This window comes from Xiphias gladius, chromosome 18 (genome assembly GCF_016859285.1).
Source record: "Xiphias gladius isolate SHS-SW01 ecotype Sanya breed wild chromosome 18, ASM1685928v1, whole genome shotgun sequence".
Taxonomy (NCBI): domain Eukaryota; kingdom Metazoa; phylum Chordata; class Actinopteri; order Istiophoriformes; family Xiphiidae; genus Xiphias; species Xiphias gladius.
The window spans coordinates 26,338,088-26,355,396 of NC_053417.1; the positions used below are offsets into that span (position 1 = coordinate 26,338,088).

A 17,309-nucleotide genomic window follows, 5' to 3' on the forward strand; every position below is an offset into this window, starting at 1 on the left:
GTCACCCTGGACGTTTTTCACCATTATTTAACATTTCGGTGATGAAACATTTAATCCATTGAGTGACAAAATAATCGGCAGATTAATAAATAACGAAAATAAGAGTTATTTGCAGCCATATCTGAAATGGACTGGAGTCAAGAATCTAAGTCACCCCGCATACACAGTCCAGCCCTCAAAAAATTAAAAAATAAAGTGTGTACAGCTATTGAATTATTTGGATTTGTCATATTTTATTTATCGATCATGTATTTTTTTAGATACATATAGACCCATCATGTTTTGCACGCTGGTTCAATGCCAGGAATAAAAAATCCTCCTTTATTCGTGTATTTTTTGCCTAAAAGTAGTCAAAATTAAAATATCTAGTCTAAAAATACCATAATCACTCTACTGTTTGTTAATTATTTTAAACTGTATCATGTAATTACACTTATTCCCCCTCCCCCAATTTTCTCATAAGAAAATAAAGAGCACCTGACCTCCCCATCCCCAAATGTTCCTTTAATGTGTTGTTCTGTTAAAATATATCTCACAGTAGCCGCTGCGTAGCCACCGCAAGATGCAATAGCATGATTTCACACGAAATCAAAACAGTGGATACTGACTGGATTAAGATGAGAAGATGACAAAAGAAACAACCACGCTGTTACCGGTTATCGTCTGGTTTGTTCCCTCTACATGGTCGAAAAAGAGGAGATGATAAGACATTCATGCAAAAAAAAAAAGACTCTAACATCATCTTGTGGTGATGCTTCCCTGAAGACGTGCAGTTTCCTCCTGCTGCGGCTGTTTTTACGCCCTCTAGTAGCAAGAAAGGAGTGTGTTTTCCTGTCATGTCCTACATAGAGATAAAATGGTCTCACACAGAGGGAGCGGGTAGCCAAAGACACCGAAACAGGCCACCGGGTGGCAACACTGTCCGGGTCTGAAATGAACACAGGCAACGGGCTCTGAAAGCCTGTTGTTCAGTCATCCTCCTCCGACCCCGACGTGTGTTTTTTCCACAGACAGACACTTTGACGGGCCACAAGCAGGAAAATCCCAGGTGCTTTCTAATAACATCAACCGTGGCTCCATTCCAGGAGAGTGCGACGGTGAGCCAGCGACCAAAAGACGGCAGGACCCCGAAAAAAACCAAAGCAGCTACGTGGAATTCAGCCATCATTGATTTTATTATTTGCACTTGCGCTTTTCAAGCTGTGACCTGTCAAAATGTCTTCTGGGGGGGAAAAAAAGCCTGTTACTGCTTCATCTACTGTTTTTTGTCTCTGTTAGCGTTAGTTAGTCCAAGTTTTCACTCTTGCATTGAAATATCACAACAGCCACTCTATGGATTGACACAAAATTTGACACAGACATTCATGGTCCCCAGATGATAAATCCGACGTGAAAAAAACTCCGGCCATCATGTGGCTGACATTTGGGGTTTTTGAGTGAAATGCCTGAATGACTAGTGGATGAATTGCCGTGAAGTTTTTGTAGAGACATTCATGGTGCCCAGAGGATGCACTCCAACAACTTCGGTGATCCCTTAACATTTCATCTGGCACCATCATCAAGTCAAAATTTGCAGTAATAGTTTGGTTTATGACCAAATACCAGAAAAACTAGTCACATTCCTGTCGGCCTCAGCTGTTTTTTGTGATTAGCTCTGAACAGCATATGTTAGCATGCTAACACACTAAAGTAAGTTGTTAAATACGGTAACCAGTATACCTACTAAACATCAGCACGTTAGCATTGTCATTGTGGATATGTTAGCATGCTAGAGTTAGCATCTAATTAACTTAATTAACTCAATCTAATTTTTTTTTTTTTTTTTCCTTTTAACAAAACATCAGGGTAAGAGAAGACATCGCCAAAAATGCGTGCGCACAGTACCAACCCAGATAACAGACTACAACCAACCAGCCAATGTTAGCATGCTAAGACGCTAAACTACGTTGGTGAACATGGTGAACATTGTACCTGGTAAACATCAGCATGTTTGCATTGTCAGTGTGAGAATATTAGCATGGTAGCATTAGCATTTAGCTAGAAGCTCAAAGCTGCTAAGCGTGGCTGTCGTGCATTTATACAAAGACTAATTTGTATAAATAAAGGATGAATGAATGAATGAATTACATCATTTATGCTATTAAATGTCCCATAGTATCACTAAATGTTTGCTTGTTCCATTCTTACAGGAAGTCAACCTATTGTATCTGCGGTGCTCAAAAGTAAATTTATAGGGATCTTCTTGTACTTAATTACGTTCTGCATTCAGTAGTTTTATATTTTTTTAAGTAGATAACTAAAAACCATACCGTCCAAACTATAAAGAGCTGCAAATATTGCTCTGAGCTAGGGGCTCCAACTAGTGATTTTTTTTTTCATTATCAGTTAATCTGCGAAATATCTTCTCAAATAATCAATTTATCGTTCAGTCTATAAAATATCAGAAAATAGTGACAAAAGAGCGGCACAGTTTCCCCGAGCTCCAGGTGATGTCTACAAATGTTTTGTTTGTTTCTGACCAACGGCTCAAAACCCCAAAATACTCAGTTTGCAATGATATAAAAGCAGCAAATCATCACGTTGGAGAAGCTGAAACCAGAGAATGACTGGAGTTTTTTTTTCTTTGCTTCAGAAAGACTGAAACAATTATTTAACCATCAAAATAGTTGATGATTAATATTCTGTCGATCCACTAATCGATCAACTACTCGTCGCAGCTTTACTCAAATTAAATTAAATCAAATCAAATCAAATCAAGTTAAATCAAATGACATCTATCAGGATCTGCTTGCTAGGGGTTTCAGTCAGTTTATACGATTTAGTAAATGAAAAAAAAAAAAAAACTAATGTAAATAAAGGATGACCCCTTTTTATTTCCCTAAAACAACATTACCTCGTTACATTTTCACACCAGAAAATGACACACTCAAACCTTGCACGCTTTTAGCCACAGGCGGGGTAAAGAAGAGACCGAGTGAGACTGATTAGTAAGAGATCATCTGATCCCCAGTTTTAATCCAATAGTTTACTTATTATCAAATCTGAATCAGCACACAGCAGCAACAATCTGTATTTTAGCTGAAACAGCTGTAATACACTGCCATTTGTCATGTTGACAAAAAGTTGGTGCAATGAAATCAGATGTTTTCAAAGTGTTTATTTTGGCAAGCACCATTCGAAATAGAGCAAATTTGTCATGTGCTTATGTTATGTGATGAAGAATAAAATTATATACCCATGCAAAATTCCCTGTGAAATGTACATACGCATCTTTATTGCAGAAAGGTTAAGTGTCACTGAAATCGTATTGATTTCTTTTTTTTAATTTTTTAATTTTTTCCTTTTTTTTTTTTTAACTTGTAATGACTTATTGTTGCGTTTTCTCCTCTGTGTCTCCCTCGTGTTTGTTTGTTTCAGTTTTCGGTCTATTTACCAGCATTGGTTAGCTCGTAGAAATTTTAAGATAATTATACATAGTTGTCTGGAAATGCTTGGCATGTATGGAGTTACACGATTTCCTCTAAAATCATACGGCCGTACAAAATCAAAGTGAGTAAAAAAAAAAACCACAAAAGAATAGATACAAATCAAACCAATAGGATCCAAAAACAAAAAAGAAAAATGTCTGTGCATCCTGATATTGAACTGGAAAAATCGTCTCATCATCTTGGATTAGGTTATAAATCCTGTTTACACCCCCCCCCCCTCACATTTCATGTGTGATGTCTCTTAATGCTTTTTCGTCTTTATTTTCATCAGTTCTTAATTATTGAAAAGGAGCATCTGGCTTCCTTTTGTTGTACGAAACAAGAGGACAAATCCTCAAGTGTGTGCTGTCTGTTGATGCTCCGGGCATCACTCAGCTCCTCCCAGGACTCCTGTTGCCTACGTGAGTCTTTAGTATTTAATGTTAGGTCCGCAAGTCCCCCCCACTCATTTACATCTGGACGCGAAGACGCGGTCCCTCCCGTCGCGCGGGCCCGGTCCGGCTCATACGGTGGTGACCCTCATCACCACCTCCCGGTTGGCGGCGGCGCTGATCCGCGGGTCGTTGGGCCTCAGTTGGCTCAGGATGTGCAAGATGGTGTACCCGCAGTGGTGGTTCAGAATAGTTCTTAGCCTCCTGCTCTGTCGCGCACCGCTGCTGCTGGCCAGGCCGTGGGGGTTGCCGCGAGAGCCGCGAGCCCCCGTCTTACTGCTCGAACTCACCGGGTCACCCAAGTCCTTTGATTTCTCATAGTTCAGTACTTTCCACTGCTGATTGACAGCCTGCCATCGTTTGAAGATTCGATACACCGACGATCCCTCGTGGATGATGAGGCCTGGGCAGAAAAAAAAAAAAAGGAAGAAACAGGGTGAAGGACGGTGCACGGAGGCCGATGAATTCCCACGGCTTCACATCAAATATTATGCTAAAAGCGCCCGCGGGCCGCGATCAGCATCGTAGGTAGGAATCTCGCCCGTGGATGAGAATAGACAGTTGGCAATAATCACGGGGCAGATATCTGATGCCATCTGTTCTCGGTGTTGTCTTTCACAGGCAGCTCACAGTTACACGTGAACAGTCAACCAGGTTGCGCTTTGAAAACAGAATCTGTTGTTCTCGGCGATATCATCAAAATTTGCCCGCCTTTTCTCCTACCTATGCACCATCTGCTTATTTAGTTTTGGATTTTTTTGTATGACCTTACAGTACATGTTTTCTCCTCACCATGTTGGTTTGTCCTTGCATAACACAACCGATGTTTATTAATATTTTTGTTGTTGCAAAGCGCGTCCTGCTTTCTTTGCTACTCTTCTTGTTGCATAATGCATCTCTCCATGCTCTCTCACCTCGGCCTTCTACTACGTTCATCTTTTCCTGTGATATTCTTACACAATGCATCCACAACTGCTGCGGATACGGCTATTTATAATGCTGCTGTTTGTGCGTGCCGGTGTCCGTCCTTTACCTATGCAGACGATGTCCATGAAGCCGTACATGCCGTAGCAGATTTGGAAGAGCAGGTCCTGACGCTGCCACTTGGCCGAGGGGCTGAGGGAGGACCAGATGAGCCAGGAGATGCTGGCAATGAGGAACAGGGAACCCAGAATAATGGCCGCTATCTGCACCTTCTCAATCACTGTCAGAGAGATGGCCTGCCACTGGAAAGGAGAAAGGTGTGTAAATCAGTGGTGGAAGAAGGACTCAGATCCTTTACCTGAGCAAAAGCACCAGTACAACAGTGTAAAAATACTCATTCAGATTTCTGCTTAAGTCCTGGTTCATTTTGATTCATTTCTGATGACACACTACGCATCCTTTTTTCTCTTCTTCATCCCCTTTTAAACCGGCCTTACCCCACATTCATGGTACCGTTTTTCAGCACAAACTCAGCTACAAAATCTGACTCCTCATTTTGTCAATTTAACAAAGTATAGAGCTGCCAGGAAACCAAACTACAGGAAAAACGACAATAATGACACAGCAACCCATGAAAATGTGCTAATCAGTCAAAATATTATTATAGAACAGTTCCAGGTTGTAAAAATATACTGTTACACTATGTATACACAGAAAAAAATGTAAGATATAAAGTTATAATACAAACTATTTACATGTATTGGTGATTATATCCCATCTTTTTGTGCCTTTTTCATTGAAAGTCTATGTGTGCCTGTAAATCACTCAAAATATGGTTGTCTCAGCTTGTTCTCTACACGGTATATAAATAAAGTTATGTCACTATGAACAAAACCCTGGACTTCAGACGTTAAATGTTCAAGTACTGAAAATGAAAGTACTCATTCAGCGGAAAAATGACATTATTCCGTGGGTAATAGTGATGCATCAGTGTGTAAGCAGCATTTTACTGTTGCAGCTGCTCAAGGTGGAGCTGGTTTATCTGCTTTATATACGGTCAGATAGATTAGTCCAGTGGTTCCCAACCCAGGGATCGGGCCCCTCCGAGGGGTCACAAGGTAAATCCGAGGGGCTCTGAGGTGGTTAACAGGAACTTCTGCTTGAGATATTGTTGATCATTTTTACCTCCTTGGGCCTTGAGCAGTTATTCAAATTAAACCATCTGAGAAGTTTAGAGGAGAGAATGTCTCATCGGTGAAACCGGTAACAACTCATACACATTTGAAACATGACAAGGGGCCACAAACAGACGCCGAGGGGCCATACGGCAAAAAGCCTGGGAACAACGGGCTTAATGTTTAAATCTTTATCTTAAAAGCAGCTGCAGAAGGACAATGTTTCTGTCTGAGGTGTTGGGGAGTAGAAGCATACAGCTGCATACAATGGAAATACTATAAAGTAGAAGGTACAGCACTCGAGTAAATGTACCTTGTTACTTTCAACCACTGGTCTTCATTATATCTCACCAGACAGAAAAAAAACCTACATGTATGAGGACCTGATGTGTACGCACGTTAAAAAATATGTCAGACACACAAACAAACACACACATGCATCAACACACACACGGCACCTCCTCAATAGGTTTTAGAACCGTTGGCTGCCTCTGAAAGAGGAGGACAGAAGGAGAGTGACGCAGAGGGAAAAATGCGTCAGCCCGATCTGGCAAACAGTCCCCACAGCAGCGCCGCGAAGGCCCAACATTTAAAGGGTGTCGGGTCCCATAAAGCAGCAAGTTTTTTTGGACGTTGTGTATGTTATTACGAAAAGTTCTGTCGGCGGCGACTTCCTCCCTCCGTGCGATAACATCTCCCTGCCTGACTCAGGGGTGAGTTTAAAACCCAGTAACGCCCCGCGGAGCCGAACAGCGTTTGCACGTCGACAAGGAGTTTGCATATTCACACACTGTCGTCACGTTGTTTACGTGATGCCCATCCAGTACCCAGAATCCCCAGCTAAAGCATGTTGGCTGTGTTTTTCGTAAGAAAACTGATGAGGGGACTTTCTGCCAAACTCAGACCGAACAGAGCCGCGCTGTGCCGGCCTGCACACTCACATGTGCAGCGTGAGTCAGATTCATCCGGACGGGCACCGTATCAATGCCGCAGCAGCTTTTTGGTTTCCAAATTCTGCACAGCCTCGTTTTCCCAAAAGAATGTTTCAATCTTTCTTGCTAAAATCTGTATCTCAGCGGCCGGTGTTGCTGTTCGTGTGTGGTGCAGATTCCCTTCACGTTACCTGCAGAGGGTTCTTGGTGCTGATGGCCAGGACCTGGTACTTGAAGTAGCAGAGCTCGCAGCTCCAGGAGCCTCTCTCGCTGATCCAGCGGATGAGGCAGGGCTGGTGGGTGCAGCGCACGGAGCCGTCGCAGCGGCAGGGGCTCAACAGCTCGCCCTGCAGGACAGACAGGGACAACGCAGCGGGAAACGAATTCAGCGGGAAAAACACAAATATTATTCAAATACTTTCAAAAGTGAATTCTGTTCTAACCTCCGTGAGTGACATAAATGGATCATGATCACTTAGAGAGCTGTAGGGGAGAGTGCAAACGGAGCGTTTATCGTTGATCCTGATTTAAATTCATGGTCAAAGGGACCGTACGAAAGTTACTGTAGTGGGGAGGAGAGCCGAACCTTGTGTTTCGCTTTTTGAAAAAAGCAACACCCATCGCAGTGTGATTGATATTTTCTTTGGACCCTCCTCTTGAAGTAGGAAAAAAAAAAACACCCTTAACCCCAATAAATAGTTAAACAGAAATGAACTTGTACGACTCTTTTAAAGGAATAGTTCGAAATTTGGGGAACTACACTGATTCGCTTCATCAGTCTTCTCTCTCAGGAAGAAAGCAAAGAATCGTATTTCCCAAAATGCCAAACCCTTCCTTTAACCATTAACGGGTAAAAGAGGGGAAGCGTAAAGAATTCAAGATGTGTCCCTTTTACCCAATAAAACCACATAAGGCCACTCTCATTATTTGAAGCAGTAAAGCACCAGGACAGCCGATGGAAACTATGCTTAACTCCTGTTCAGTTTTACAGGCCAGGTGATACATACTGTATAAACAAAGCTCTAAGTGTCTTGGTTACAGTTTGGTTGATTGTGTGAGAACAGGCTATAAATGTGGGCGGAATTGGTCACATTAGTAACATGCTATAAACAGCCACAATCCCAACGTTTCATCGCACTTCGGTGATCAGCAGAACAACTGGCAACGTCTGCCGCTGAACTTGCGTTGTAGGGGAATTTTATACGACGCACTTATTTCTACCGAAGCTCCGCTTTTCCGTTATGATGCAGAATAAAGGAGCGAATATACAAATAAGCACCCCTCACCCAAAAATTGTAATACCCTCCCCCTTCCCCTCCCAATCATTTTCACACAGTCCCTAAGAGACAGGCGAAGGTGGCTTTTGGGCCAAATCCACTGTCTCTTCAGCACCACGGCAGCACATGAAGTCTGTTGGCACATTAAGTTTGACCACATTCAGGCTGTCACCACCATTCAACGTCAAAAACATCCATTCGGTCAGACAGCTTAAAAGTCTGATGGCACGTTCTGCAAAATCCTCATTTCCCTCAACGGAAAGCAAAACAAAAACAGACAGCTGAATGGAAATTTTCAAAACGACAGCGTTCGGGGGAGAGATGTCGGAGTGAATCGCCAGTGAATCAGTGAATGGGCACGGCTTGATGCGAGGCCCAGTTGGCGAAGGGGGGCCTGTAGAGCACTCGACAACAACAGCAGGCAGAGGCGAGGCTTCAAGGGCAGGCGGGTGAGGGAGAGAAGAGGCCCCGAAGCCTGACGACGATTCACACAAACTCCGAGCTAAACTCAGCCGACCTCAGAACAGACTTACACCTCTCAGCTGACGGAAACAGGTCTGGACGACATCAGACATACACACTGACTGTCAGGTAGGGGGGAGAGTTCGCTTCAGGGTTGCTGAACTCGAAGGTTGTGATTTTGAAAATCAGAAAACTGTTTGCTGTACTGGAGGAATGATATAAAACAGGGGTGAAATTGGAAATGAATTTTGGGACATGCACTGACGCCTCTCTCATGTCTGTGTGCTAAAAAAAAAAAGCCATGCAGCTACAGCCAGGAGATGGTTGGCTTATCTGAGCACAAACACTGAAAACAGCTAGCCCGGCTCTGTCCACAGGTAACCAAATCTACCTGGCACCACCTCTGAAGCTCACTAATTAACACCGTATATGTCATTCGTTTGACAAGACTCCAGGAAGTCACTGCTCCTTGCCAAGAAATAGTCTGGCATAAAACCACAAATTGTTGCTTTTACACTTTGGTTTCTTTTTTTCCCTTTTTTTGAACGAACAAACTGGTTATGATGAATTCACGAGCTTTAGAGATGTTAGTCCGCTGACTTTGTTACCCTTTGGACGGAGCCAGGCTAACCGTTTACCCCTCTTTCCAGCCTCCTGGCTGCGGCTTCCTATTCAACCGACGGCAGCTCGCTGCTTCTCTAACTCCCTGCAAGGGAGCAAATGAGCCTCTTTCCCGAAATGTCGCGCTAGTCCGGTAACCCCCGACCTGACAAAGTTACCTGGATTAGTCATTGTAATGTACAGCAAGCACTGAAATTCAATTGTAATCCCTTACATTGTTCTTAACTGGAAAAGTAGTCGCGTTACTGCCCCACACTGCTTGTTACCACGGCCAGATCATCCTCCTGAGGGCCCCCGGGAGGGCAAGTCTGTTGTTGGGCCCCTGTTGGCCCCAACTATACATGGTAGTTTCATTATTTCCTCAGGAAGCCCAGAAGGCAACAAGTACTCTAGAGCTGAAATGATTAGTTGATTAATCGATTAGTTGATTGGCAGCAGTTCCAGTGTTTTTCAAACTAAAGAAATTCCCCGGTACCAGCTTGTCATATGTGAGCATATTTGTTGGTTTACGGGTTTCTATGATAGTAAACTCAACATTTTGGGGGTTTTTGACTGTTGGTCGGACAAAATGAAGCAACTTGAATATGTAAACTTGGGCAATTTTCTGACGTTTCTGTCCAATAAACAACTAAAATGATAATTAAAGAAAATAACTGTCAGATGTATTGCTGATGAAAATAGTTGCTGCCCTCAGCCTTACAGTTTTCGTACGATTGGAATAACATGTTACCGGAGACCTCCTGTGCGCTAATTAACAAAAACGGCGCGAAAGACCGTCAAGGTCTTAGAGCTACATTTTGACACAGAGTCGTTCTTTGAGACTTGGGGCCAAAAGACGGAGGGTGGAGTAACCAGTTGTAGTTGATATGCTCCTGCAGTGGTGCAAATTTCTGACATATCAGCTATTAATCAAATGCTATGGACGGAAATAGAGTGGAGTAAACCTGGGGCTCTTAGAGCGCCTGGCCCGTTGCCCACTTCGCCCGGCTGGTAATCCAACCTCGCTTATTGCTCGTAGTAATAGTAGTAGCAGTCTTTCTTTACGACGTGCCGTGGTGCCTCGTAAGTCGGGGGTGTGGTGTTCCATGCGACATTATTGCACGGTACGCCACAGACGGCAGAGGTAGTTGATTTTCTCTGGAGGAAGGAAAGTAACCTTTCTAGTGACAAACACTTTACAGAGTGGAAGCAGGTACACACAATTTACTAACTTGAAAAAAGTGAATTTAGCAGTTTTTTTCTTAGTATCGACTACAAAAATGGTGGAAAACAAGTTTGATATGACGCCGGGTAAAATAAGATGATGTCTGTTTGCTTGTTTTTGTGCGCAAAGTTCCACATTAATCGACATCAGCGCTAATTAGCGAATTAATGAAACTCTTTCACGTTATGAATGGCGACTCAGGAACGGGAATCAGAACGCGGTATACAGTGGCTTGCCAGAGAGGAAGCTTTTTGATCAACGCCGGTTTTATGCACCGAGAGGGCTGACACAAATAATGCTTTAATATTTTTTTTCCTGCCCATCTGCGGTTCCCCCATCTGGCTCGTTTGACCTTCCCACTTATTATAAAATACTTCAAGTGTCCCACCGCATAAAAGATTGGGTTTGGCAGATGAGCCGCATGCCACTCATAAACTTTAAAATAACTTGCCTGCTGACATTATAAAGATAACACAGAGAAGGTCAGACGTATACGAGGAACTAAATAAAAACAATATGAAAGCAAACATTTCTAAAATGTCAAGCTGTCGTTGAGAGCTGTGTGTGTGTGCGTGAGCGTGTTTGTGTGTGTGTGTGTTCTGTTAAGAGGAAACATTTTCAGGCTGAGACGAGAAAAATTAATGTCATGATCAACTAGAACAAAATAAAAACAAAGACCTTTAAAAGCTCTGATTATGATTTTAAACCATTACCTTGAACAGAGGCCGTTTAAGCAGAAAATGTGATATGTGTGACGAGCAAATAATTTCATCTAAATTTATGTCTCACCTAAAGCCAAAATCAAGAGCAGCGTTTCCTGGAGCTCCTCCATTTATGATGAATAAGCGAACATATTTTAGACCCACGTGGCACCCACAGGGATTTTCTCTGCATATGCATCCAGTTAACACTCTAATGCAAAAGCGCGTGTTATTTGCATTCACGGTTCTTCAAAGTGTCTCCCGAGTTCATCCCAAAAAAAAAGAGCTTCAAGATTCAAACTCTTAGGGAGGGTTGTTTGATGTTCACAAATATTGATCACAATGCTCAAGATCACAGGACGTACATGGGTGAATTTAGCCCTGAGAAACCAAACTGAGGGAGTGAGGCTTGTTTTTGACGCACGGGAATCGAAATGACTGAAAGTGTAGTTGCTTTTAGGTGAGAACTTTGAACTGTTTCTCCAAAACAACCTTAGTAGTAAATAAGCCTTGTTGTGAGCTTGATGCAGAAGAAAATGTCGTACATATCAGGTGTGAGAGTTTTCTCAACACCAACACAAGTAAAAACACAAAATTTACCAGACAACTGCAAGGTCAACACGGATAATAATACTAGTAATAAGTTGTTAAGGCCGTTTTTAATAAGCTACAGTTTGACATCGGTACTTTTATGCTGAAGGGGCGTGTAAAAAGCTATTAACTGAATCAAATCAAATTGATCAATTAATAGAAATTACTGAGTGAAAATGGAAGTCAAACATGTTGGGGTTTTTTTTTTCGGTTAAATGCTTCTTTTTACATTTGCAGGTTTTCCCTTTTTAGAGTCAGTGCCTTTACCTGAAGGCGATACACAGTTTAAAAAACACATAACGAGACACAAAAGGTCACATCTTGACTAACAGGATGTACTCATACTAAAAAAATAAATAAATAAATAAAATAATTGGGCACGTAGTGATATAGTGTGATGGAGCGAACAATGGAATCAGCTGTGAAGATACATAACTCTAAAAGTTAACCTACTTCCTGATTTTAAAGGATAAGGCTGGAGTTTTTCTATATTTTTCCTTCTGTCAACAAATCCCAAGAAGAAAACAAAAAACAGACCCAGCAATCTGTCTCTAAACATCAGCGGTTTCCTTATGGAGATCTTAAAACTTTAAAAAAAAAAAAGGTCACAAAAATATAATTTCATTAAAAAAAAAAAATGCTGAATAGTTGGCTAAAAAAGCTGGGCACTGTAGCTTTTAGCAAACCTAGGTGTATCAGCAGTAAGTAGAGCATTAGGTGGGGACTATTTTCAGGTGCGGACTGATACACATCTGGCGCTCTTGTAAGTATTTACAGCGGCGGGGCTGCTCACGTTCACGTCCAAGTGACATAGCTGTAGAGGCCATAATAATTATGACGGTAGCAGAGGAAGACACGGAGCGACGCTGACTTTCACACGAGAGGTTCATTTCCTGTTTGAAACCAATAGTCAGTGGTTTTTCTTTCAACAGCGATTGTTCTGTAACATTAACTGCGTGTTTGTTATTGCAGCCACGACGACCGAGGTCCTTTAACTTTAATGAAATAGTCACTTTAAGACAATCCGGGTTGGTTTTCTAACCTTAACTAAGTCATACTAAGTGTTTTTCTATTTTTTTTTGCTCAATGTACCTTTCATTGAAAGGGATTTAGGTACAGAATGAGCAGCAATGAGCTATTTAGCGAGAGCTAAAAGGAAGGAATAAAATAGCATAGAAATAAACATTTCCTCGATCGTCTGTTCCACTCCTCTAAAGAAACCTCCAAATCATGAAGCTAGAGCACATTTGAACCCATCCCGCTCTAATCAAATCAGCGTGTTTTTCGAACCCCTAACCAAGTCGTTTTTGGCGCCTAAACCTCACCAAAACCTTGACCGTAGCGCCGTGACATCCGAACACGGGTTTCGTTTTCCAGTGATTCGTAACGGTTTTGGGAGGCACAAGACGAAGGACGCTGTCCTGCCGATAAAGGCGACAGATCAGAAAGCGCGTGTATGTGCCTGCATGTACAGGGGCTTAGACAAACAATGGATTTTGGCATTTATCTTTAGAGGACACGGGTTTTGGTAGTGTTTGGACAACAATGGAGCTCTAGGGCACAGAGGAATAAGAAATATCAGGCTGGGGATACGCACACAATACTTGTCAGGAGGATCAATTCATCGGTGGTTTTAGTGCTTCTGTTGGGTTTTGTTGACAAGGTAAAATACAGAATATCGGCAGACATATCATTTTAAAGACAAGGAGGCACTGTTCCATTTTCCAGCCAACATAAAGGCTGCTCACCACCTTCACACACGCACGCACACACACACACACACACACAGACACACACTTCCTGCTCGGCAGATCTGGCGTGGGTTCCTCCCTCGAGGCCACTTCAAAGAGCATGAAGGTGTTAATTTGGCGTGTCCTTTTCTATGACTACGAAAACGGTCTTCCTCCTCAGCTCAAACCTTTGGACAAAAATTGAAGAAGTGCCCCCCCCCCCTGAGCTCCAGACTTTGTGTGTCCCTTGGGGGAAATAAAACGCTGTTGGGCACTACGAGAGAAAAGGTCAGGCAGGGGTGACCCCCGCCGACTCCACCAGCCCTCCTTACTCCATCGTGCCAGGATTTTCCGTGCGGACCTACCACGGCCGCCCCCCCCCCCCTCCCCCTCCGGCGGCCTCTGGCACCGCTTCCGTGAATCCGGGCGATGTTAAGTGGAATCAGTGGCCCGGCTACCGTGCCATGGCACACACTCTGACACCTTTGACAGACACTTAATAAAGACTCACACTCAACGCGGCCCACAGAGCAAGGTGATTATGTCTGCGCGTAATTGGCCCGCTGACGGCGACATGATCCCGGCCCCTGTTGTGACCCGCTTGAATAATGAAATAACAATAAAATGGCAAACGCCCCCCCCCCCCACCCTGCACCCGAGGAGGTATAAGGCACCTTCCCTTTTGTACACAGTAGAAAATGAAGTGCTGTGGAGGCGAAAAAAAAAAAAAAGGAGAGCACTAACTAATGTGACATTGAGGAGCTGATGTAGCGGTGTAGTCTCAGGGTTTTCCCTCGGTGCTTTGTTTGCTTGCTCTTTGTCTGCAGCTAAAAGAGGCAGCTCAGAGCCATGTTGCACGATGAGTCACCTTGCCGGAGAGAGCCCCGAAGCCGAGAAACAACAAGCCTCTATTAAGGGAAAGATCTTCGAGTGGGCAAGACAGCAACCTGGGGTTGATCCCCGTCTGCGACATCGATCGGCCTCGGATCCAAAACACCGTCCCGCGGCTCTCCGGTCTACTATGTCTCGCAGTAGAAACTCCGAGGCAGATGTCATAAATTAGCACATGGGCTGTAATAACACTATACGCCTATCTGAGAGAAGTGACTAAATGGTAATATCCATCTGTGCTCCTACAGGGTTTACAGTGTTTCTAATTATCTCGGGCTTCGGGACTACCTGCTGAGCAAGGCAGCACAGGTTTCTGCACATCTGGTGAGACCGACGTTTGGCCACGGACCAAAAGGATGCACTGGTTATTGTTTTGGACCAGGGGAGAGAAAAAAAAAAAGAAAAAAAAGAAGAGAAGTAGGGAAAGGAAGAAAGAAGGATGACAGAACTTGGCGTTCATCGTCACAGGCAACGCCATTGTCCGGTCAGCAACGGTGATCGGGAAAAGATCAATAGTTGATCGCTCTGCTCCCTGACACCAGCGGACGGGGTCGGGGGGGGGTTGATTTTCAATGTACAAAATGAGTGTGACTCAAGCACATTCGGCGCCTCTCACTCTGTTTGTCATCCTGCGGACCTAATTGGCCAACTTTCTTTGTTGCTATGCTGGCCGGGTTTCAGATGTGTGGGAACTGCTGCCTCTCCACCGCCGATTAGCTCGGCCATGAAAACAAGTGTTCTTTAGACAAGCAGATCACTGAGCAGTCATCTTTTCCGGGGGTAAAGGGGGACAGTACTGGGTGTGAGGACAGAGGGCATCACACGCTGTACAGATGGGGGGGGGGGGGGCAAATTTGTGACTAGGGGGATTTAGAAGTAAACCTGACTTGACTACTCTAACCTAGGCCCGCTCCTGGATTGTTTTTAAAGGAGGCAGTTGAGGGGATGGTGGGTGGGAGAAAGAGAGAGAGAGAGAGAGAGAGGGAGGGAGAGATGTAGGACAGGATGGTTGTAGTAGCTCCACTGAATGAGAGACCGTTTGTGATTCGCTGTATAACAAAAAAAAAAAAAAATCAAAATGGCAGATTAGAATAAAGAACCTAGTGTGATTGTTAATAAAATGATAATAAGACACACACACACACACACTTCCTGAAATCCTGCTGATCTGGAATGTTTCATGCATGGTAAAATGGCTCTCCACAGCACCACCGAGGCTCTGCGCTGCACATTTTAAGCTCAGAGACGTGAAACAAACAGGCTGCCCGCCGCACAGGACGCGGCTTCGGCATCGGGAAGCGATTCCCTGCTGCATGTCTACCTGCTCTGGGCCCTGGAAACAGATCCGGCACTGGGGGGTCCGCAGGCTGCTGGCGGTGCTGGCCAGAGACACGGCGTCCAGGCCCACTTGCAGCTTGGGCTCCTTGTCCTCAAACGCCAGGCTCCGGGGCCGCGGGTCGCTGCCGTAGTACTCCTCCTCGTCGTCCCGCGAGTGGCAGTCGACGAAGGGCGGCCAGCCGCAGCCGCCCATCCCCAGACCGCGCATGGTGCCGGACCGCCTGTCTGTGTCGGAGCCGGACTGTCTCGAATCGGATCGCATAAACACCAGGACCTTCAGTTCATTAAAAAACATGCGGATCCGATACTTGAACATGTTTGGCTACATAAAGAATCCGCCAGACTGAAAGGAATAAATGGAGGTTCTCTCTGTCTTTTCTCCTCTCCCTCCTAATATTATTATTATGACTACTAGTACTATTGTTATCATTCACACACCCGCCGCGTTCACTTTTATTGGAGCGTTTCCCGTAATGCCACAACTGTTAATTGGTAATCCGGAGAAATCGAGGCTCTCGCCCCACTGATGGCATGTGTGTCTAAGCCAATGCGGACGAAAGATTTTCCATTTCAACCGGCCGACACACTCTTTCAATATTCATTACTCAAACAACTCGGCGAACGTTGGCCGGATTCATCTTCCATCGCAACCCCAGAAAAAAAAAAAAAACTTGCGCCGTCGGTCCATTTCCTTCACCTTCTTTTTTTTTTCTTTCTTTCTTTCTTTCTTTCTTTCTTTTTTTTTTTTTTTTCAGATGCACCGGGGCTCGCAGCAAAAAAAAAGAAAGGAAGAAAGAAAAAAAAACAGCCTACATGTTTCGCTACCCGAAGCAGAAGACGGCGAGAGAGTGGACGAGCGGAAGAGGGAGCACCACGGAGCCGGGGAACAGAAGATGGGACGTGGAACACGACGACATGCCATCCGTGCGGTCACATCTGGGACCCTGGTCAAGAATCATAATCCAGAAAGACAAAAAAAAAAAAAAAAAAGACGGAAGGGGGGGGGTGCGGAGAGGGAATGGAAGTTTGATTTGGATGTGGTCTTTTTTTTTTTTTTTTTTTTTTTAATTGTCCCTCACTGTAGCATCCCAAGCGTCAGATCATGGTCCCGGTTTTTATTTTTCCCTTCTTCTTCTTCTTCTTCTTCTTCTTCTCCTTCTTCTTCTCCTTCTCTATTTCATCTCCTCTCTGTAAAGCCTCCGGTTGATCCACGAAGAATCCGCGCCATTCGCCCCGACCATCCAAACCGTCGAGATCAAAAACACAATCCTCTCCATTTGCATTATCATCACTATTGCTCTTACTATTATTAATTTTCTTTCTTTTTTTTTTTTTTGGTCTTCTCTTCCCCCCCCCTTTTTTTTCAGAAGCCCTAGCCGGAGAACACGGCGACGCGAAAACACCCAGAAAGCCCCACGTCTTCCCACCGTCGCTCGGTGTCCATCAGGATTTCATGGCGAGTCGAAAACACGGGCTGAAATGTCAAGAGAGAGGCAGGATAATAAAGGCGCCCTGCGATTTTTCTAATTAGAGAGAGAGAGAGA

The 17,309-nt window shown here is 44.1% G+C and overlaps 1 protein-coding gene across 1 annotated transcript; it reads right to left on the reverse strand.

The window, feature by feature from the left end:
* Window positions 1-3,990: 3,990 nt before the first annotated feature.
* On the reverse strand, window positions 3,991-16,081 carry march9 (membrane-associated ring finger (C3HC4) 9). Its single transcript, XM_040153007.1, has 4 exons — window positions 15,749-16,081; window positions 7,142-7,297; window positions 4,953-5,145; window positions 3,991-4,322 (listed from the first exon to the last, which is right to left on the reverse strand). Exons 1-4 carry the CDS (start codon window positions 16,079-16,081, stop codon window positions 3,991-3,993), a joined length of 1,014 nt encoding a protein of 337 aa, XP_040008941.1.
* Window positions 16,082-17,309: the final 1,228 nt, after the last annotated feature.

Coding starts and splice junctions, on each gene's coding strand:
- march9 (XM_040153007.1), bottom strand. CDS start 16,081: ATGTTCAAGTATCGGATCCGCATGTTTTTTAATGAACTGAAGGTCCTG. Junction 7,298..15,748: donor GTTTCCAGGGCCCAGAGCAG/GTAGACATGCAG, acceptor TCTGTCCTGCAG/GGCGAGCTGTTGAGCCCCTG. Junction 5,146..7,141: donor GCACCAAGAACCCTCTGCAG/GTAACGTGAAGG, acceptor TCTCCTTTCCAG/TGGCAGGCCATCTCTCTGAC.